The 23,715-nt window shown below is 44.4% G+C and overlaps 5 protein-coding genes and 1 long non-coding RNA gene across 7 annotated transcripts in view; 5 read left to right on the top strand and 1 right to left on the bottom strand.

The window, feature by feature from the left end:
- LOC137318393 (zinc finger protein 3-like) overlaps positions 1-23,715 on the top strand; it is a 626,361-nt gene that overhangs the window by 199,600 nt on the left and 403,046 nt on the right. The window lies entirely within an intron of this gene.
- Positions 1-23,715, top strand: part of LOC137318355 (zinc finger protein 271-like) — a 145,632-nt gene that overhangs the window by 25,223 nt on the left and 96,694 nt on the right. The gene's annotated exons all lie outside the window — the stretch shown is intronic.
- On the top strand, positions 138-9,964 carry LOC137318454 (uncharacterized). Of its 2 annotated transcripts, none has more exons than XR_010961916.1 (3): positions 138-322; positions 948-1,034; positions 7,796-9,964. It is a non-coding gene; the product is annotated as an uncharacterized lncRNA (long non-coding RNA). The 2 variants fall into 2 exon arrangements; XR_010961917.1 differs by lacking the exon at positions 7,796-9,964 and adding an exon at positions 7,114-7,280.
- On the top strand, positions 12,560-13,054 carry LOC137318435 (histone H2B 1/2-like). The gene has a single exon (XM_067981323.1). The coding sequence runs from the start codon at positions 12,680-12,682 to the stop codon at positions 13,052-13,054; it is 375 nt and encodes a 124-aa protein (XP_067837424.1). The 5' UTR covers positions 12,560-12,679.
- On the top strand, positions 14,029-14,472 carry LOC137318368 (histone H2A-like). The gene has a single exon (XM_067981255.1). The coding sequence runs from the start codon at positions 14,083-14,085 to the stop codon at positions 14,470-14,472; it is 390 nt and encodes a 129-aa protein (XP_067837356.1). The 5' UTR covers positions 14,029-14,082.
- LOC137318444 (histone H2A-like) lies at positions 22,783-23,708 on the bottom strand. Its single transcript, XM_067981330.1, has one exon. The coding sequence runs from the start codon at positions 23,705-23,707 to the stop codon at positions 23,318-23,320; it is 390 nt and encodes a 129-aa protein (XP_067837431.1). The 5' UTR covers position 23,708; the 3' UTR covers positions 22,783-23,317.

Genomic DNA, 23,715 nt, shown 5'->3' with positions numbered 1-23,715 from the left:
CGCATGCGTGACTCAGCCCCGCCCCCAGCGCTGGTTGTTGGTGAGCAGAAGAGCGCATGCGCGCTCCCCTCCCCCAGCTCGGCCTGTGGGCGCCATTCCCTCAGTGAGCGGAAGAAGATGGTTTGAAACAGCCGGGAATGGAGAGATCACGGCCCCCGGGGGAAGGGAGCAAAGAGCAGCCTCGTTACAGCAGCTCATCGCTTCGGGACCGTGTCCGCAGATGGGCTCAGAGATCGGCATTGAGTCCGGGGGAAGGTCAGGGGGAGTCCGGGGGCTGTTTGTAAGAGGCGGAGTGGATCAGGAACTGGTCCCGGAACATGGAGTGAGCGGGGGAAGGGAGAGGTCATTCTCGGGCTGTGTGTGAACAGGGTGTGTCCAGGGTAAGGGAGAGAGAATGGGAAGAACCTGCTATTTAAAATCATTGCTGCTTTCTCTCCCCAAACCAGTAGTGAATGTTCCTGGTTTCGTTCCAGTCTCACCCTGTTTATTGTTATTGGACAGTGAAGAGTGGAAACAGAGCCGGACAGTAAGGATGTGGGGAGTGATACAAAGAGCGTCAATTGCAGGCATCAGGTGAGAAGTGTGAAGGACACATTTTGAACAGCGGCTGTTTGGTTTCATTTGAACGGTTAGTCCCATGGGAGAGGGGATGAGAAACCTGACTTGTGCAAAGGTCCCTGCCCCATCGGGTAGTCCCATTCATGTGTTAGTGGAGGTGTTGGATTGTGTCTGGATGTCAATACATTGTTGTAAAACAGCCCAACACACCTGGTGTGCAGAAGCTGGGTGCTGCAGTACTACAGTGGAGTCAGACACTGACACTGTTCGAATCGCTGATTTATATTTAAGGATATTCAAAATAATTATTTACAGATATTAAACTGATCACTTCTGTATTTTCTTCCTCACCTGTTCTTGAGTTACCAGACATACGTTTCTTTCTACAGGCAAACCCGTGAAGGATCCACAATGAATGTGATGTTTCGTCCACCCGAGGCACAAGGAACAGTGCAGCCAGCTCCTTCTCACACACAGTAAGTACATTATCACTCACAGAGCACAGTGACACAGACAGGTCATCAGTTCCACAGTCTCAGACAGCAGAAGTACTCAGTCCCACAATGATCCCAAATTCCAGAGACACATTTTCAATCCACAGTCAAACAGAGCAGGTGAGGCAGACACTGTTCCATTTCCCCCGAACTCAGTCCCGCTGACAGGGAGATACAAAAATCCCATTCCAAAATCACACTCTCAGATTGTCTATTTCACAAAGGGGCAAAATTAGCCATGAATTAAATACCAGATAGAAATCACACATGGTACCCGATTGAAAGGTCCAGAATGAATCCCAATAATGTTCCTCGAGATTCCTATTGAATTCGAGCCCAGAACTCTCACACACATGTGAGTTTAATACATGCAGTATCCATTCAAATAGTGTACCATTCGAATACAAATTGCTAGTGCAAAACTCACGGACAGTATCAGATTGAGAAATGCTGTGACAGTGTAACCTGAGAAACAAATTAGATACCAGTTTATAATACACTCATAGTATGAGATTAAAAGATACTGTATCAATTCTGTTCATCCAGACTGAGATACACATTACACACGAGTCCAAAAATCTTATGAAATAAAATTTAAAGTTACAGAATCAATTCCTTTAGTGCAGACTGATCTACACATTACATACCAATTCACAATATAATTTTGAAAGATTCATTATCATTCACAATAGTAATCACAGAAATACACATTTAATACTAGTCCAAAAAGCACACAAATTATCTGATTGAAACCTCCAGCATCAAATCCTAAAGTGTATCCATTTTGACCAATTAAATAATGTGAAAAACTATTTAAATATTAAGACATTAAAGCTACAGTATTGAACGCCATAATGTAATCTGAGAGAATAATTCCATACAGATACAGAATGAATCTCACACTCAGATACAGTACAGAGACACACAGACACAGAATGAATCCCACACTCACATACAGTACGAGAGGTTGCCAGACATAAATTCAATCCCACACTGAAGTACGGTACAAGAGATGACAGATACAGAATGAATCCCACACTGGCCATACAGTACCAAGGACTGACAGATATCAAGGTCATCCCACACTCTCATAAAGCACTAGAGACTTACAGGTAAAGTATGAATCCCACACTCACACATAGTACCAGAGACTGACAGATACAGATTGAATCTCACACTCACACACAGCACCAGAGACTGACAGATACAGAATGAATCCCACACTCACACACAGTACCTGAGAACTGCAGATACAGAATGAATCCCACACTCACACACAGTACCAGAGACTGACAGATACAGAATGAATCCCAAACTCACACACAGTACCTGAGAACTGCAGATACAGAATGAATCCCACACTCACACACAGCACCAGAGACTGACAGATACAGAATGAATCTCACACTCACACACAGTACCAGAGACTGACAGATACAGAATGAATCCCACACTCACACACAGCACCAGAGAATGACAGATACAGAATGAATCCCACACTCACACACAGTACCTGAGAATTGCAGATATAGAATGAATCTCACACTCACACACAGTACCAGAGACTGACAGATACAGAATGAATCTCACACTCACACACAGCACCAGAGAATGACAGATACAGAATGAATCCCACACTCACACACAGCACCAGAGAATGACAGATACAGAATGAATCCCACACTCACACACAGTACCAGAGATTGACAGATACAGAATCAATCCCACACTCACACACATTATGAGAAACTGCTTATACGGAAATAATTCAACACCCACACACAGTACTAGAGAATGTATATACAGAATGAATCCCACACTCAAATTGAGTACCAGAGAGTGACAGATACAGCATGAATCCCAAACTCACATGCAGTACCAGAGACTGAGAGATGCAAAGTGAATCTCACAGTCACCTATATTCGTGCAGGCTGAGTTACAAATTACTTACCAGAGCAAAAATCTCACAGTCACAGATTGAAAGATAACGTATCAATTCCATCAATGCAGGCTTGGTTGCACATTACGTACCAGTCCAAAAATCTCACAGTGTCAGATTGAAAGATACAGTGTCAATTCCATTAGTGCAGACTGAGCTACACATTAGAAACCACAACAACAAAACTGTTACAGATTCAGACTGAAATATACAGTATTCTATTCATGCAGACTGAGCTCCACATTATATACAAGTTCAAAAATGTCACCATATCAGTTTGGAAGATGCACAAATTCACAATTGTTTTCCCATCGATACAGATTTAATAGTAGTCCAAAAATAGATGCCCACATTATCTGATTATATCTGACAGCATTACATTTTAAAATATATCATGATCTACTAATTAAAGACTGGGAAATAATATTCCAACATTAAGGTATTAAAGATACAGATTTGAACACCATACTGTAAACGGAAATACAAATTAGATACAGATAAAGAATGAATCTCACACTCCGATAGAGTGCCAGAGACTGATATATGGAATGAATCCCAAACTCATACAATGTACCAGAGACTGACAGATTCAAAATGAATCCCACACTCACACATTATCGCACAGACTGACAGATACAGAATTTCTCTCACTCATCTACAGCATCAGAAATTGTTAGATACAGAATGAATGTCTCACCCACACACAATACGAGAGACTGACAGATACAGAATGAATCCCACACCCACACACAATACCAGAGACTGACAGATACAGAAGGAATCCCTCATCCACACACAATACCAGAGACTGACAGATACAGAATGATTCCCACACTCACATAGAGTACCAGGAACAGAATGAATTTCACTCACATACAGTAGCAGAAACTGACAGATACAGAATGAATATCACAGTCACATTACTGCAGACTGAGTTACACTTTACTGACCAGTCCAAAGATCTCCTGGTGCCAGATTGAAAGATACAGTATAAATTCCATTAGTGCAGACTGAGCTACATATTAGATATATTGGTAAATACTCAGTATTATACTGAAATAAATAGTATCAATACCATTGGTACAGACTGAGCTACACATTATATACCAGTCCAAAAACCTCATAAATGAGCAGACAGGAAGATACAGTTTCTATTCTATTAGTACCGCCTGAGCTGTACAATACATACAAGACTGAAAATCCCATACAACATTAGACTGAAAGATACAGTATCGATTTCATTAGTGCAGACTGAGCCACACATTATATAGCAGTCCAACAATCTCATATCCTATCAGACTCAAAGATACAACATCAATTCCATGAGCACAGACTGAGCTACATGTTACTCACCAGTCCTAAAATCTCAGAGAATCAGATTGAAAGATTCAGTATCACTTCCATTATTGAAGACTGAGCTACACATCACATTCCAGTCCAAAAATCTCATACAGTATCAGACTGATAGATAGAGTATCAATTCCTTTAGTTCAGGATGAGCTACATATTGCTTACCAGTCCAAAAATCTCACACAGTGTTCGACTCCGATACAGAATTAGTCCCATTATTGCAGACTGAACTACACATTACATACCAGTCCAGTAATTTCACCATGAACAGATTGAGAGGTACATTGTCATTCACAATAGAGTTTAGAGATTAATATGTAATACTACTCCAAAACTCACACACATTCTTTGATTAAAGAAAATCAAAAGAAATCCATATTTACAAATTAAATAATCAACGGAGAACTATATATAATTTAAAGTATTAAAGATACAGTTTCAAATAAGATACTGTAAACTGAAATAAGAATACAGAATGAATTCAGACTTGCACATTGTCTCAGAGACTGAATTACAGAATGAATCCCACACTGAGATAAAGTTGCAGAGAATGGCAGATACAGAATGAATCCCACATTCACATACAGCACCAGAGACTGACAGATACAGAATGAATCCATCACTTATATATCGTACGCCTGAGACTCACAGATGCAGAATATACACCAAGCTCACAGTCAGCACCAGAGACTGACAGATATAGAATGAATCCTACACTCACATACAGTACCACGAACAGAATGAATCTCACTCACGCACAGTATCAGGGACTGACAGATATAGAATGAATCCCACACTCACACACCATACCAGGAACAGAATGAATCTCACTCATGCACAGTACCAGGGGCTGACAGATAAAGAATGAATCTCACACTCACAAACAGTACCAGAGACTGACAGATACAGAATGAAGCTCACACTCACATACAGTACCAGAGACTGACAGATACAGAATGAATCTCACACTCACAAACAGTACCAGAGACTAACAGATACAGAATGAATCTCACAATCACACTACTGCAGACTGAGTTGCGCATTACATACCAGTCCAAAAATCTCATAGTGTCAGATTGAAAGATACAGTTTCAATTCCATTGGTGCAGACTGAGCGACATATTCGATATGTTGGTAATACTCATGTTATACTGAAATAAACATTATCAATACCATTGGTACAGACTGAGCTACACATTACATACGAGTCCACAAACCCCATAAATGATCAGACTGGAAGGTATAGTTTAAATTCTATTCACACCACCTGAGCTAAAATTATATAACAGCCCAACAATCTCATACAATATTAGACTGAAAGATACAGTATCGATTCCGTGAGTGCAGACAGGGCCACAGATTATATAGCAGTCCAACAATGTCACAACATATCAGACTCAAAGATACAATTTCAATTCCATTAGCCGAGACTGAGCTATATGTTACTCACCAGTCCAAAAGTCTCTCACAGTGTTAGACTCCGACACAGAATTAATCCCATTATTGCAGTCTTAGCTACACATTACATACTAGTCCAATAATTGCAACATGAACAGATTGAAAGGTACATTATCATTCACAATAGAGTTCAGAGATTAAGATGTAATACCACTCCAAAACTCACACACATTGTTTGATTAAAGAAAATCGAAAAGTGTATCCATATTATCAAATCAAATACTCGACAAAGAACTGTATATAATTTGGAGTGTTAAGGATACAGTTTCAAGTACGATACTCTGAACTGAAATAAGAATATGGAATGAATTCAGACTTGCACATTGTCTCAGAGACTGAATTACATAATGAATCCCACACTGAGATAAAGCAGCAGAGAATGGCGGATACAGAATGAATCCCACTCACACAGACAGTACATAGTTAATTCCACACTCACACACAGCACCAGAGACTGGCAGTGATGGAATTAACCTCACACTGACATAAAGCACCAGAGACTGTCAGATACAGAATAAACTCCACTCTCATATACAGTACCAGAGATAGACAGATACAGAATAAACCCCACTCTCATATACAGTACCAGAGATAGACAGATACAGAATAAACCCCACTCTCATATACAGTACCAGAGACAGACAGACAGGTACAGAATAAACACCACTCTCAAAAACGGTACCAGAGACAGACAGATACAGAATAAACCTCACTCTCACATACAGTACCAGAGACTGACAGATACAGAATAAACCCCACTCTCATATACAGTACCAGAAACTGACCTCGACTGGACGTAAGCGAGAACTGTAAAAGAGCGGAACAAATTCACATTATCTGTCGTGGTTACAGAAACAGGACAGTGTGCAATGTGAGGAAAGTTTCTATCTGTAACTTTTACTCTCGTATTTTTGCACATTTTGACGGTGAAACATGAAGACAATTGATTCATAATAAAGTTTTTCTTTCACTCATTCGATAGTTGTGAATTTGCCCCATTATATTTCACTGTACATTGCGCAGTGTTTCTCTCTGATTTCCCAGGACACGATATACATTGCTCCTCTACCCCATTTGGACTCTTATTTTCCAAGCAGTATGTGGCCTACTTATTCCCCCGAGCGAAATGCCCCACCTCACACCTTTCTATATTGAAATGCAATGGCCATTTACACGGCTGTTCTGTAAGTTTATTTTATCCCATACTTCCTCAGTATTGACAATACCCCCGAAATCAATCACAAGAATTTAACACAGCATTACAAGTAGTGTTTGGTCTAACAAAATGTACTTACAGCTCGTCTCCATTCCCAGTTTCTCCAAACCCCACCCGTGCAATATAATGTGAAGAATGAGTTTATCTTCTGTCCCTCTCTCATCTGTAAACTTCAATGACCCGGGGTTTGGGGACATCTACTGGCCGGAAGCAGAACTGCAACAGTTCGGAACAAATTGCTGAAACCGGACAATGTGCAGTGTGAGCGTGTTTGTGATTGGTGGCAGGTATTAAATCTGATTTTTTTATACCTGTCCATTAAACTTTACTGTTTGTTACTGAACAGTAAACAGAGCCGGACAGAAAGGATGTGGGGAGTTATACAAAGAGCATCTATTGCAGGCATCAGGTGAGAAGTTTGAAGGACTCATTTTAAACAGCGGCTGTTTTGTTTCGGTTGAACTGTTCATTCCAAGGGAGAGGGAATTCGAAATCTGACGTGGGCAACGGTCCCGTCCCCATCGGTAGTCCCATTCATTGATCAGTGCAGCGGTTGGGTTGTGTCTGGATGTCACTAAATTGTTGTAAAACAGCCCAACACACCTGGTGTGCAGAAGCTGAGTGCTGCAGGACTGCAGTGGAGTCAGACACTGACACTTTGTATCGCTGGTTTTCATTTGTGGTTATTACAATGATTATTAACAGAGATTCAATTGATCAGTTTTGTATTTTCTACTTCACCTGTTCTTGAATTACAAGACATACTTTTTCTTCCTACAGTTAAATCCTTGAAGGACCCAGAATCAGTGTGATGTTTACTCCACCCGGGGCACAAAGAGCAGTCAGTGCAGCCAGCTCCTTCTCACACACAGTAGGTACCTTATCACTCACAGAGCACAGAGACACAGACAAGTCATCAGTCCCACAATCTCAGACAGCAGAAATAGTCAGTCGCGCACTGATCCCAATCCAACAGTCAAAGAGAGCAGGAGAGAAAGACATAATTTCCATTTCACAATGACTCAGTATCGCTGACCGGCAGATAAATATTTCCCAGTCCAAAATCACACCCACTATCAGATTGAAAGGCACGGTGTTAATCTCACATTCGTTCAGCCTTAGCTACAAATTAAATACCAGGTAGAACTGACACATGGTACTGATCGATAGATACAGAATGAATCACAATAGTGTACTCCAAGATTCAAATTAAATACCAGCCCACAACTCACACACATTATGAGTTTAAAGATGCCATATTCATGACAATAGTGTACATTGAGATATAAATTAGATACCAGTTCAGATGTTACCCATATTTGACTCACATATGTCCAAAAACCTCATAGTGTCAGAATGAAATGTACAGTTTCAATTCCTTTACTGCAGGCTGAGGTACACATTAGATACCAGTCGAAAATTCTCATACAGTATCAGATTGAAAGACACTGTATCAATCCCATTATTGCAGACTGAGCTATACATCACATACCAGTCCAAAAATCTCAGTGTCAGGTTGAAAGATACACTATCAATCCCATGAGTGCAGATTGAGCTGCACATTATATACCAGTCCAAAATTCGCATAAAGTATCGTAGTGGAAGATACAATATCAATTCCTTTACTGCAGACAGAGGTTCACATTAGATACCTGTCCAAAAATCACATACAGTATCATACTGAAATATATAGTATCGATTTGATTAGTACAGACTGCCCGACACGTTACATACCAGCACAAAAATCTCACACAGTGTCAGACTGGAAGATACAGTATCAATTCCATTAGTGCAGACTGAACTATACCTTACAAACCAGTCTAAATATATTGCGCAGAGTCAGACTGAAAGGTACAGTATGAATTCCATTAGTGCAGACTGAGCTACACATTATATACCGTCCAAAATTCACATACATCATCATACTGAAACAGACAGTGTGAATCCTATTCGTGTAGACTCAGCTACACATCAGAAACCAGTCCAAAAATCTCTCGCAGTGTCTGACTGAAAGTTAGAGTGTCAATTCCATTAGTACAGTCTGAACCACACATTTCATACCAGTCGAAAAATCTCATAGTGTCAGACTGAAAGATACAATATCAATTCCATTAGCCCAGACTGAGCTACACAATAAATACCAGTCCAATAATTTCACAGTAAAAGATTGAAATGTACATTATCTTCACAGTGATTAAAATGTAATCCGACAACAAAACTCACACACGTTGTTTGATTAAAATAAAATCCGAAACTGTATCCATATTTACAAATTAATGCTAGATGAAAGATTTGCATACATTAATGACTTAAAGATACAGTTTGAAACACCATACTGTAACCTGAAATAAGAATACAGAACGAATCCAGACTTGCACTTTGCCCAGAGACTGAGTTACAGAATGAATCCAAACTGAGATAAAATACCAGAGACTGACAGTCAAAGAATGAATCCCACACTCACAGATAGCACCAGAGATTGACAGATACAGAACGAATCCCACACTCACACACATTCCCAGAGATTGACAGTCACAGAATGAATCCCACACTCACATACAGTACCAGAGACTGAGAGATACAGAATGAATCCCACACTCACAGACTGTACTGGAGACTGACGGATACAGAATGAATATCACACTCACATATAGTACCAGAGATTGACAGATACAGAATGAATCCCACACTCACAGACTGTACTGGAGACTGACGGATACAGAATGAATATCACACTCACATACAGTAACAGAGACTGACGGACAGAGAATTAATCCCAAACTCACATGCAGTCTGACATCTACTGGCCATAAGTGAGAACTGTAACAGAGTGGAACAAATTCACATTATCTTTCGTCGTTCCAGATTCAGGACAATGTGCAATGTGAGGAAATAGTTTCTCTCTGTAACTTCTACTCTCGTACTTTTTCATATTTTGTCCGTGAAAAATTAGACAATTGATTCATAATAAAGTTTTTGTTTTGCTCATTCGAAAGTTGCCCCATTATGTTTCACTCGACATTGCACAAGATTTCTGTCTGATTTCTCAGGACTCGATTTATATTAATTCAAATAAACCGAACTGAAACACAAATAAAAACTGAGCGCAAATCTGCAAGTTTCAACGGCGACCGTCAAAAGTGAAAGGGATAAAATATAGAAATAATTAAAACCGAAAATGCTGGAAAGACTCAGCAGGTCCGGCAGCATCTGTGGAGAAGGGAAGCTCGGGTTAACGGTTCAGGACTATGACCCTTCTATAGATCAGAAAGGTTAATCCGACATAATTGAAACAAGGAACGGGAATCAGCAGAGGGAAAGACTTCAGAAAATCAATTAATTTCACTGAATCCGGGCAATTGTGTTCCGTATCCACTGTACAGATCAGGGCACATAATAATACAAAGGATCAGAGTTAAATTCAACGTTATGGGAGAAATAAATGAATTTTAAAAGTATTTTTATGTAAATTTGACCCGTTTGTGTTTTGGAAACACTATCGCTCTGAACATCATCAAATTCGGTTCAAGTCTTGGTGTTTCTGAATTCAGCGAACTGGGATTCAAACCTGTTGGAATTAACTGTTTGGAAGGCAGCTCTACTCACCATTATAGCACCTTAGTTCACTCGGAGGGAGAAATAGAGTGTTTCTGTGGAGTTTCGGACTGAATTGCTCCCTTTTGGTTTCTGGCACTTTAATCATAGACAATAAACAGTTCCCAAACATCAGCCCCTGAACAGACACAACAAGCTGATGGAATTTCTCATTCTTTGATATTAAATAAGGTGATGGCAAAAGCGAATGGAAAGAGGTTAGGAAGAAGTCACAAAAACAATTAGGGAAGCAAACAGGAACTACGAAATCAAATTATCAAGGAATACAAAAATAAATAGTATATTATTCCACAGGCACAAAAATAACAAAAGGAAAATCAGAATATCTGAGGGCCACGAAGGGATGCACAAGATAAACTAACAGATAACGTCAGCGAAATGCCAGAAATATTGAATTATTACTTTGCCTCAGTATTTACCCGGGAGATTAACAGGGTGAACATGATATTAGAGGAAGAGGTCAATAAAGATATCAAGACATTTAAATTAGAAAGGGTGGGTAAAATCCTGGTCCAGATAGATTGCATCCGTGCATATTAAATGAAGCAAGGGAAGGGACAGCAGAGGCACTGTTACATATATAGAAAAAATCATCACAAAAAGGAATAGTGCCAGAGGACTGGATGACAGTTAATGTGATTCTTATATTTTAAAACAGGAGATAGAACAAGTCCAGGGAACTATAGACCAGTTAACTAAAGGCCGGTGGTCGGAATGATCATGGAATCTTTCACTCAATGCTGCAATAGAAAAATTGTAAACAATTTTACAACACCAAGTTATAGTCCAGCAATTTTATTTTAAATTCACAAGCTTTCGGAGGCTTCCTCCTTCGTCAGGTGAACGATGTGAAAATGACGAAGGAGGAAGCCTCCGAAAGCTTGTGAATTTGAAATAAAATTGCTGGACTATAACTTGGTGTTGTAAAATTGTTTTCAATTGTCAACCCCAGTCCATCACCGGCATCTCCACATCATGACTGCAATAGAAAAACATCGAGAAACCGAAAATATAATAAAGAATAGACAGCACGGATTTCAGAAAGGGAAGGTTTAACAGTTTGACAGAAGGTTTGAAAGTTTAAATTGTAGTTCAACATAACTTATCTGCTTTTCAATTCTACTCCTCCAGAAACAAACCTCTGTGTTTGCTTTTTATGGACTTATCAACCTGTGTTGCTACTTTTAACGATTTGTCAATCTGTACCCCTAAATCCCTTTACACTTCGACTCCATTTAGACTCTTATTTTCCAAGCAGTATGTGGCCTCCTTATTCCCGCGAGCAAAATGCACCACCTCACACCTTTCTATATGGAAATTCAAAGGCCATTTGCACCGCCTTTCAGCAAGCTTATTAAAGTCAGTATAGATAATACCCCCTAAATTCATTACAAGCATTTAATACAGCATTACAACTAATGTTTTATCTATAAAATGTTCTCCATTCCCAGTTTTTGAAAATCCCACTCGTGCAATATAATGTGAAGAATGAGTTTATCTTCTGTCCCTCTCTCATCTGGAAACTTCAATGACCCGGGGTTTGAGGACATCTACTGGCCGGAAGAAGAACTGCAACAGTTCGGAACAAATTGCTGAAACCGGACAATGTGCAGTGTGAGCGTGTTTGTGATTGGTGGCAGGTATTAAATCTGATTGGTTTCTTCAGATATCCAATCAGATCGATAAAGGAAAAATATTGTGACATCAGTCCCAATCACAATCATTGTCTTCCCCCATCCCTCATTACCATAGTAAACAATTTTACAACACCAAGTTATAGTCCAGCAATTTTATTTTAAATTCACAAGCTTTCGGAGATTTTCTCCTTCCTCAGGTAAATGTGAGGAAGGAGAAAATCTCCGAAAGCTTGTGAATTTAAAATAAAATTGCTGGACTATAACATGGTGTTGTAAAATTGTTTACAATTGTCAACCCCAGTCCATCACCGGCATCTCCACATCATCATTACCATAGGGCTGTGGGGCTGCCGATTTAATCCGAACTCGGAGCGGATTTGGGTCATTTCTGGGTCTGAGATTGAGTTTGAAAATGCCTGAGGACAAGAAAGCAGCTCCCAAGAAGGGCGCCAAGAAAACCTTGAATAAAGCACCAGCCAAGGGCGGCAAGAAGCGGAGAAAGTCGAGGAAGGAGAGTTACTCCATCTACGTCTACAAAGTGATGAAGCAGGTTCACCCCGACACCGGCATCTCCTCCAAGGCCATGAGCATCATGAACTCCTTTGTGAACGATATTTTCGAGCGCATCGCGGGTGAGGCTTCCCGCCTGGCCCATTATAATAAACGGCACACCATCAGCTCCCGGGAGATCCAGACCGCCGTGCGCCTGCTGCTGCCCGGGGAACTGGCCAAGCACGCCGTGTCGGAAGGGACAAAGGCGGTGACCAAGTACACCAGCTCCAAGTAAAACTCCACAATGTACTGAAAAAAAAATAAACACAAAGGCTCTTTTAAGAGCCACCCACAGTCTCTCTGAAGACGCTGTACCGACACCTCTGTATGGAATCATTTTACTGTAGATAGTTTGATACTAACTGTCTCTCTATAACTCTTGTGTTTTTGTAGTTTCTCTTGAAATCTGGAAGATTCTCATAATCACAGCCCGGTTTAATCTGTGTATCGCTTTTTTATTGAGTCCCAATAACCAAAAACGTGTCCCTGATCCTCTCATTCCCGTTCATTTTCCACCCCTTCCCCCGCATCTGCCCCTTCAGAGCCGTTTTCAGGCGGTGGATTAGACTTCAGTCATTTCTTTCTCCTTTTCACGTTTGTTTGTTCATTATTCGGGAATATCACTTTCAGAACCGCAATCCTTTGTAAAACAGCAGCCCTGAAAGGGACTTCACACCGAGTACAGAATAGTCTAAAGGCTCTGTCACAGTTCGACTTCTTACACCAGGAGTCTCGGCTCCGGTTTCGATCGCGCTGCAGCTCATGTGAACAGGGATCAATCCACAATCTGTGGTTTGTTACTTTTACAAAGATTGAGCTGGAATCTGTCCCGTTACAAAATGGGACTTTATTCCCGCCCGATTAAAAGCGAACGGTGAATGAAGCCGGATTTTAACCGGATTGTAAAAGATTCTGGAAGTTGTGACGGGAAATGTGGAATAAAGAGTAAAAGGAGAGAGATTTTTAAATCTTTGTCTTTACGCGACATTATTAACTAAATCCGCTTCTTGTGTTACAAATATATTGGCGGGCATTTCAAATTTGAAAAAACGGTTCAGTTCGGTTTTTTCCGCCCTTTTCTCATTGCCGGCTATTGATTGGTGAATAAAACAGCTCTCTGATTGGGCTGTTCATTGAACCAATGAGTTTGAGAACAGATGAACCAATCACAAGTGCCCCCACTGCACTCCTCCAGAGCGTATAAGAAGGGCGAGTGCGGGAGGATTTCTTCATTCTTTGTGAAGTGTTTGTGAGATTGTGGAAATGTCTGGAAGAGGAAAAACCGGCGGTAAAGCTCGGGCCAAGGCCAAGTCTCGCTCATCCCGGGCCGGACTGCAATTCCCTGTGGGCCGTGTTCACAGGCTCCTGCGAAAGGGGAACTACGCTGAACGTGTGGGTGCCGGAGCCCCGGTCTATCTGGCTGCTGTGCTCGAGTATCTGACGGCTGAAATTCTCGAGCTGGCCGGCAACGCAGCCCGGGACAACAAGAAGACCCGCATCATCCCCAGACACCTACAGCTGGCCATCCGCAACGACGAGGAGCTCAACAAGCTGCTGGGACGGGTGACCATCGCTCAGGGTGGGGTGCTGCCTAATATCCAGGCCGTGCTGCTGCCGAAGAAAACCAGCACTGTGAGCTCCAAGAGCAAGTAACGCGGCCAAGATTTAATCTGATAACCCAAAGGCTCTTTTCAGAGCCACCCACTGTATCGATGGAAGGGCTGGTTACTGTCTGAAGAGAATGACCTATTGATTACAGTTTTCCCCGGTCTACGTTAATACATTACATCGCGACAGCGGTTAAAGGAATGGGAGCCAATGTAAGTCACCGAGCACATGGGTGACAGGTGAACGGTACCCAATGGGATTTGGAATAGGGCAACCGAGTTTTGGAGGTGTTCAAGTTTACAGAGGGCGGAAGATAGGAGGCTGACCAGGAGAGCATTGGAATCGCCAAGTCTGGAGGTAACAAGGTCAGGGTGAAGATTTCAGCACCACATCAGTTGAGGCGGAGACGCGCGATGTTTCGGGGGTGGATGTTGGCGGTCTTGGTGGTGGTTCGGATATGGGGCCGGATGCTCATCTCAGGGTCAAATTGGACGCTAAGGTTGCGAAGTTTTATGATTCCGCTTCACACAGTGGCCAGGGAGAAGTCTCTGTCCATCCCGCTCCTTGAATCCAGTCCCCACACAGGACCTGGGTCCATCCATAACGATCTATTCAGTCCCCACACAGGACCTGGGTCTGTTCATCCCGGTCCCTGAATCTATCCAATTTTGCACTGACTCCAGCTCTAATTCAACTCATTATACCCACAGAGGACCAATCTCCATCCATCCATGTCCCTGAATCGATCCAGTCCCACACAGGATCTGTCACCATCCATTCCGTTCCCATAATCTATCCAGTCCCCAATGACCTCAGCTCGAATTAAACTCATTTTACTCACACAGGACCAGTCTCCATCCATCCCGGTGCCTGAATCGATCCAGTCCCCACACAGGACAAGTCTCCATCCATCCCCGGTCCCTCAATCTATCCAGTCCCATACTGACCCAAACACGGAAAGGTATCGGGTGCCTTCCACACCGATTTATGTTTATTGAACTATTGGGCGCCTTCTGTCAGCTACAAATCTGAAAACTAAAACTCCCTCTTCCAACGGTCCCGTAGCGGCACTGATTGATTCTGTTATGATAGTGATTGTATTGGAACTGTAGTGTGCCTCATTTATTGAATTTAAATTGTATTTTCCGCCTTTTTTTCTGGAAATCCTTGAATATTAAGCCGGAGTCTGTAAGGATTGTGTCTGAATTTATATTTCGCATTTGATGCTGGTGAAAATTTTATAAAGGACGGTAACTAATTCCTGGAGGCGGAGCTTGACGTTGCCTGTCCGCTTGTCCGTCATTCTGAGCCAGTCTCCTCCCCTCCCGCACTTCATGCTCTGTCTGTCATTCAAACACTCCTCCCCGGCCTCTCCGATAATGTGCCTTTCTCAACCAGGTCGGGGCGGGCTTTATAAATAGAGAAGAAAGGCGAGAGTTTTTCATTCAGCGGCGATCTGAGTGAAAAATTATCATGTCTGGCAGAGGTAAAGGAGGAAAAGGACTGGGGAAAGGAGGAGCCAAGCGGCACCGGAAAGTGCTTCGTGATAACATCCAGGGGATCACCAAACCAGCCATCCGCCGCCTGGCTCGCCGTGGCGGTGTCAAGCGGATCTCGGGTCTGATCTACGAGGAAACCCGCGGGGTGCTGAAGGTTTTCCTGGAGAATGTGATCAGGGACGCGGTCACCTACACTGAACACGCCAAGCGCAAGACGGTCACTGCCATGGATGTGGTGTACGCTCTGAAACGGCAGGGCCGCACTCTCTATGGATTCGGCGGCTGAACGACTCGACCCTTTCTAACCGGACACAAAACAAAGGCGCTTCTAAGAGCCACCCACCGCCTCACAGAGAGAGCACTGACCTGGGAACTGGTGCGGGATATATGGGGCTAGGGAGTTTTCTGGAACACACAGTACGGTGACGTGGGATCGGCGGCGTGCTGCACCGGTTACTTCGGGCAACATTTCCCTTAATGAGTGCACTGAATTGTCCAGGGAACGTTACAAGTGAGTTTACCCGGACCCGCATTCCCCCTCAGTGAAATGCTCCTTCACTCCATTCGCTCTGTTTTGGTTCTATTTATCAGTCAGATGTTGTGATGTGGGACCGGGGGTTTCCATGGGAGAACTGGTTAAACTGAGCCGCTGTGATAAGGGGCCAGCTTGTGATATGGATTTTCCCTCTGACGGTTGTTTCTGACACTGATACTGAGAGGGTTTGTGAAATTGAACCGTTTGAGCTCAGTCATTGGGGACCTGGAATTACCACAGGCCCAACTCTCAAAGCCCGCTCCAAACTGATGCTACTTCTCATTGGTTGCTTTGCTTGAAAACTAATTTCCTTAACCAATCGGAGAGACGTCAATACGAAAACAGAGCAAATTATTGGCCAGAATTGACCGATTTTTTTAAAATTTGAAAAAGGCCGCCAATTTCAGTGTATGTCGTTTTCAGACAAAGACTTAAAATCTCTTTGTAATAATGTTATTCCGTATTACACGTCCCAAATTCCTAGCGCTGTTTAAAAAACACATTGTCTGTAACTTGCGGAATAAAACCCCATTCATAGATTGCTGATATGGACAAATTTCACTTCTACCTGTAAACGTAACAAATTCCAGGTTATCGATTTATTCCGTTGCAGGGACTGAACAGGAGCCGTGTGTCCTGAAAACGGAATCATTGACGAAGCCTTAAAATGAGCCTATTCTTTTCTCCAAGACGTTCATTCTGGATTGTTACACTGCGGGGAACGTGCTGGTAATATGCGGGATATAAATATCAGTAATTAATTATTTCAGAGATTGGCTCCGCAGTGAGAAAGGCGAAGGAACTGAATTCTGATTCTTAGCCCTGAAAGTGGTGGTTAACGGGAAAACCGGGGGCGGTGTAAATCTGAATGAGAGCGAGAGCAAAGCAAAAGGGGAATTGAACGGACCCCGGATCCGTGTTCACTTTATTGGGCAGTAAATTCTACAGAGACAAACATTAAAATGGGGCAGTTTCACTGATTTTTTCAATTTCTCCACCAGTTTCAAAGGATGAAGACCGAGTAAAGCAGCAATTCTGAATCTGTCAGTCTCTGGTCCTGTGTGTGTGGGATTCATTCAGTATCTGTCAGTGTGTGGAACTGTATGTGAGTGTGGGATTGATTCTGTATCTGTCAGTTTCTGGTATTGTATGTGACTGAGGGTTTCATTCTGTATCTGTCACTCTCTGGTACTTTGTCTGAGCGTGGGATTGATTCTGTAACTGTCACTCTTTGATATTGTATGTGAGTGACGAATTTATTCTGTATCTCACTCTCTGGTACTGTATGTAAATGTGGGATTAATTCTGTATCTCTCACTCTCTGGTACTGTGTGTGAGTGTGGGATTCATTCTGTATTTCTCAGTCCGTGGAACTGTATGTGAGTGTGAGAGGGCAGGGACCTTTGTACAGGTCAGGTTTCTGATCCCCTCTCCCATGGGACTAACCTTTTAACCGAAACCCAACAGCCGCTGTTTAAAATGTATCCTTCACACTTCTCACCTGATGCCTGCAATAGATGCTCTTTGTATAACTCCCCACATCCTTACTGTCCGGCTCTGTTTCCACTCTTCACTGTCCAACCACAGAGTGAGACTGGAACTAAACCAGGAACATTCACTATTGGTTTGGTGGGAGAAAGCAGCAATGATTTTAAATAGCAGGTTCTTCCCATTCTGAGTGTGAAACGGACACACTGGTGGGAATGTGAGACTGATATTGTGCCTCTCTGTGTCTCTGTCTCTCGCGCTGTCCATGAAGGTGGGATACTGTTACTGAGCGTGAAACGGACACACTGAGAGGAAGTGTGAGACTGATACTGTGTCTGTGTGTATGTCTCTCTCTCTGTTTGTCTGTCGGTCTTTCTTTCTCTCTCTCTCTTGTGCTGTACATGAAAGCAGGATACTGTTAATGAGCGTAATATAGATACCCTGTTGTAAGGTAAAGACTCATTCTGTGTCTGTGAACAGACCTCCGGTTCTGTTGGTCAGACGGTCACTGTCCCTTCTATTATGTATGCGCCGGTCTGACGGTGCATTTACCTGTCTCCAGTCCAGTAAGGAAAGGTGGAGAGACACAGCCTGTAACTGTCTGACACTGGACTGCCTGTTAGTGTTGAATATATTCAGTAACTAGCCGTCCAAGGGGATTGAGAACGGGACGGATAGGACACCAGTTACGATTGTTTGTCAGTCAGTTTCGGAGGAGAGAGAGACACAGAGAGATTGGAGGAGCCCAGAGCGGATAATTTGTATTTTCATCTTAATCAAACATATTTCTGTGTCGAACAATATAATAATGTAAAACCAGATGTGGATTATCACATCCACAGCTGTGATTGACTCCTGCCCCTGAATCTGGGGACCAGACACTGTGAGGAGCTTCGGCCTCAGAGTGTTTAACAGTTACTGAGCTGGGAAACTACAACAACCCCCGAGAATCTGCAGCACAGGCCGAGCGGGGAGGAAAGCCTGTCCCGGGAATTGTCAATCTGGCGAACAGTTTGTCCTGTGAATGTGAAGATGTGAACATTGTGTCAGAGAGAGTGTGTTAAAGGGGCGGGCGGGTTAGATTAATGTCACTGTGTTTGTGTGGCCGGTCTCATCGCCGGATTTCCAAGTCTATTTTGAGTAAAATTTAAAAAAATCCCTGTCAAAGGAACGTCCTCCTCCCCTGCCGAGCTCCCAAGTGGAAATTTAAGGTAAAGTTTGAATTCAATTCAAGATTTCAGCCGAAAAACGGAGATCATGTCGGCGATCGGGTGAGAGAGCGCGATCAGTGCAGCAATGAAACGGGTTTAAATCGAAACTGGTGCTTTTAATTCCGGTGAAAGTTTTTCGACAGCAAACATCCCGGTGTTAGAGATAGGAAGGGGCTAGTCTGGGACTCTGGAGTGCCCGATTTGAATTGGAATCGGGGAGTTCAAGAGGAGAGAGAAACACAGAGAGGCTGGAGGGGCCGGGAGCTGACAGCAGGATGTCTCCGCCCCGTCCGCTCTGTGCCTTTAAGTTGCTCTGTGCCGCCGCCTCTCGTTTCATTTCTGACCCAGCTCTGACTGTCAGAGAGATTTTCTACAGATTCCCGGACATGACAGACACTGCAGCCGCCGAAACGGCACCTCCTGCCGCCGCCGCTCCACCCAAGGCTCCCAAGAAGAAGAAGGCGGTTCCCAGACCCAAGTCCACCGGTCCCCCGTTGGGCGAACAGATCCTCAAGATTGTGGGGGATTGCAAGGATCGCAAGGGGATATCCCTGGCCGCGATAAAGAAGGTTCTGGCTACCAAAGGCCTGGATGTGGTGAAGCTCCGGTCCCAGATCAAATTAAGTATCAAGAGAAATGTGGAAAAAGGCTCCCTGGTGCAGATCAAGGGCACGGGCGCCTCGGGCTCCTTCAGAGTCGCTAAGAAGGAAACCCAGGCAAAAGTGGTAACGAAGGTGAAGAAACAAGTGACCAAGAAATCTCCCGGAAAGAAACCAGCGGCCAAAAAAACAGCCGGCAAGAAATTAACGGCCAAGAAACCAGCGGTCAAGAAATCGACCACGAAAAAGGCGGCGAAATCACCAATTAAGAAGAAAGCGGCGGCGAAGAAGCCCAAGACCCCCAAGACAGTGAAGGCGAAGGCGAAGCAGGTGGAGAAACCGAGGGCCAAGCCCAAGCCGAAGTCAGCAAAGCCCAAGAAAGCAGCGGGCAAAAAGAAGTAAAAAATCAAGTGCAACTTGTGACCACCTGAACCCAACGGCTCTTCTCAGAGCCACCCACGTCTCTCAGAAAAGAGCTGATCCCGGAATCAGATGATTCCTGTCCCGGGGCCGGGCTCAGATTTCAGATAGAAATCATTTCAAATAAACCCAGGGTCCTGGTGACTCGCTGACATTCGCTATCCTCGCCCCACCCCCACTGTCTGAAATAAAATAGAGAGAATGGGATGTCCGGGCCGGGCCTCACTGGAACTGGCGTGTGATCGGCTCCAGTCCCAGTTCATTTTTTCTCACAGATTCAGGGTGAGAGTCCGTGACAGGGTAAAACTGGCGGAGATCCGCCGCTATCACAATTCAAACCCCAACACATGAGATTCTTCAAATCAACTGGAATAAAGTGTTTGTAAACTGCTGAACCCATCTGGGAGGGGATGTGTGGTGAGATCGAATCGGGTCTGGGACTGAAATGGAAGGAGGCGGGTTGACTTGTCATAGAAAGGACTGTATTTTGGCAGGAATATTGCTGACTATTGATTGTAACGGGGGTTATTGAAAAGCTCCCGGATTCTATGAAGCCCGAGTCTGTAAGGGTTTGTGCGGAGCGCTGTGTTTCGGTTCTATTATCGATAAACGGTTTGAAATTGGCGGTGGAGAAAGCTGGAGGTGGAACTGGAAGATCAGAGGCTGCTCTCCGCTCTGTCCGTCACTCTGACTGTCTCCTCCCCTCCCTGTTCAATATCTCACTCTGTCTCCTCCCCTCCCTCTCTCACCCTCTGTCCGTTTCAGTCAGGTCAGGGCAGGCTGCATAAAAACGGAACCAGCATCAGTTTGCTGTTCATTCAGCAGCGATTTCAGTGAAGAATAATCATGTCTGGCAGAGGTAAAGGAGGAAAAGGACTGGGCAAAGGCGGAGCCAAGCGGCACCGTAAAGTGCTTCGTGATAACATCCAGGGGATCACCAAACCAGCCATCCGCCGCCTGGCTCGCCGTGGCGGTGTCAAGCGGATCTCGGGTCTGATCTACGAGGAAACCCGCGGGGTGCTGAAGGTTTTCCTGGAGAATGTGATCAGGGACGCGGTCACCTACACTGAACACGCCAAGCGCAAGACGGTCACTGCCATGGATGTGGTGTACGCTCTGAAACGGCAGGGCCGCACTCTCTATGGATTCGGCGGCTGAACAACTCGACCCTTTCTGACCAAACACAAAACAAAGGCTCTTCTAAGAGCCGCCCACCGCCTCACAGAGAGAGCACTGACCTGGGAACGGGGAGAGGAAAGATCTCGGGATGGGGAATCAGTTTCCGATATTTAATTAGTATGGGGAGATTCCCCAACACTCGGGACAGGGAGATCAGAAACAACGGCCGGGGTTCTCGGCCATCCCGAGAGAAGGAGCGGAATTCCCGGTTTCACGGTATAACTGAACAGGCGGGGATACAGAGTCTTTCCCCAGACATTACATTCTCCGCTCAGAGTAAAATCCCTCCTCACTCCCTCTCCCGCTGTGTCCTCTCTGCTCGGTCTTTATTTCCTGCCCTCATTCAATTATCAGTTCGATGTGAAGTTTCTTTTTGAGGAGCGGTTCACCGGGCCGGAACTGGCGGGATTTTTGAAATTGAAGCTGGACTTTGTCCCGTTCCGGAAAGCAATGACCGGGGCTTTATTCCCGCCCGTTTATAGACAGATCAGAGAATGAACCGGAATGTGAAACAGCCTGAGATTTGAGCTGAGGAGTAGGAAATAATGGAGATTATAAAGAGAGAGATTCTTAAATTGCTGGAGGGAAATGAGATTTTATTGAAACTGTTATTTGATGCTCTGAAATTGGCGGGCTTTTTCAAATTGATGATTAATTTCAGCTCAGCCAATTGGGGCCCAATATCTCCCGCCGTTTCGGTCTGACTGACAGAGCGCGGTTCAAACCTGCCAATCACAGTCCCGGGACGGTCACTCCCTGACTGTGGGGGGGTGAGACTTCAGCCAATCAGAGGCCAGGGTCTGATCCCCTTAGACACTTTAAAAGGCGGCCCCAGAGCGCAGTCCGTATTAACAGTCTTTGTTTCTCAGGTTGTGTTGAGATCTGTTCAGAAAATGGCCAGGACCAAGCAGACGGCGCGTAAATCGACCGGCGGGAAAGCTCCTCGCAAACAGTTGGCGACCAAAGCGGCGAGGAAGAGCGCTCCAGCCACGGGCGGAGTGAAGAAGCCTCATCGCTACAGACCCGGCACTGTGGCTCTGAGGGAGATCCGCCGCTACCAGAAATCCACCGAGCTGCTGATCCGCAAACTGCCCTTCCAGCGCCTGGTGCGAGAGATCGCTCAGGACTTCAAGACAGACCTGCGCTTCCAGAGCTCGGCCGTCATGGCCCTGCAGGAGGCCAGCGAGGCTTACCTGGTGGGGCTGTTTGAGGACACCAACCTGTGCGCCATCCACGCCAAGCGAGTCACCATCATGCCCAAAGACATCCAGCTGGCCCGCCGCATCCGCGGGGAGCGCGCCTAAACCCGACCCGGCTTCAGCACCAAGTGCAACAAAGGCTCTTTTCAGAGCCACCAAATCGGCGATGGAAAGAGCTGTGATCTCCTGGGTTGAAATGGCAGGGCCGTGAGAAATTTGCTTAAATGGGAAATGTATAAAGTGGAGGGAGCTGATTTCAGACGGACAGGGACAGAATAAATACCTCACTCACATCCAAACACAAATTTCACTCACATTCTTAATTCAGCAATCGATGATACAATAAACAGCACATTAGTCAGCGTCTGTTGTACAAGTCTGGGTAAAATAACAACACTCTACCAGTGTTATCCGACGACGGAACAGTAATAATTAGCGACCCTGGTATTTCTCTATCCCACCCGCCCAGTTAACAATTCTGACGGTTCCGGTATTTTGTCTCATTCACCAGACAAACTGCAAATTTCAATCTATTGGAGGTTGGCGACATCTGCGGTCCGGAAGCGAGTCGTGCAACAGACCGATATGGATCATTTGTTCACAACAAGTTATTGTTAGTTTCTGGAATCAGAATCTGGAATCAGAATCAAGTCCTTTTGAAATCAATTCCTGAGCCCACAGACAGCGACCAGCCCTTTCATAGATACAGTGGGTGGCTCTGAAAAGAGCCTTTGGGTTATCAGATTAAATCTTGGCCGCTTTACTTGCTCTTGGAGCTCACAGTGCTGGTTTTCTTCGGCAGCAGCACGGCCTGGATATTAGGCAGCACCCCGCCCTGAGCGATGGTCACCCGTCCCAGCAGCTTGTTGAGCTCCTCGTCGTTGCGGATGGCCAGTTGCAGGTGTCTGGGGATGATGCGGGTCTTCTTGTTGTCCCGGGCCGCGTTGCCGGCCAGCTCGAGGATTTCAGCCGTCAGATACTCGAGCACAGCAGCCAGATAGACCGGGGCTCCGGCACCCACACGTTCAGCGTAGTTCCCCTTTCGCAGGTGCCTGTGAACACGGCCCACAGGGAACTGCAGTCCGGCCCGGGATGAGCGAGACTTGGCCTTGGCCCGAGCTTTACCGCCGGTTTTTCCTCTTCCAGACATTTCCACAA

The sequence above is a fragment of the Heptranchias perlo genome, unplaced genomic scaffold (genome assembly GCF_035084215.1).
Source record: "Heptranchias perlo isolate sHepPer1 unplaced genomic scaffold, sHepPer1.hap1 HAP1_SCAFFOLD_70, whole genome shotgun sequence".
In the NCBI taxonomy this organism is placed as follows: Eukaryota; Metazoa; Chordata; class Chondrichthyes; order Hexanchiformes; family Hexanchidae; genus Heptranchias; species Heptranchias perlo.
The sequence above is the reverse complement of the archived record's forward strand: the minus strand, read 5'-3'. Positions and strand labels throughout refer to the sequence as shown.

What these genes read in the sequence shown, in the direction of transcription:
- LOC137318435 (XM_067981323.1), top strand. Translation starts at nt 12,680, where the DNA reads ATGCCTGAGGACAAGAAAGCAGCTCCCAAGAAGGGCGCCAAGAAAACC.
- LOC137318444 (XM_067981330.1), bottom strand. Translation starts at nt 23,707, where the DNA reads ATGTCTGGAAGAGGAAAAACCGGCGGTAAAGCTCGGGCCAAGGCCAAG.
- LOC137318368 (XM_067981255.1), top strand. Translation starts at nt 14,083, where the DNA reads ATGTCTGGAAGAGGAAAAACCGGCGGTAAAGCTCGGGCCAAGGCCAAG.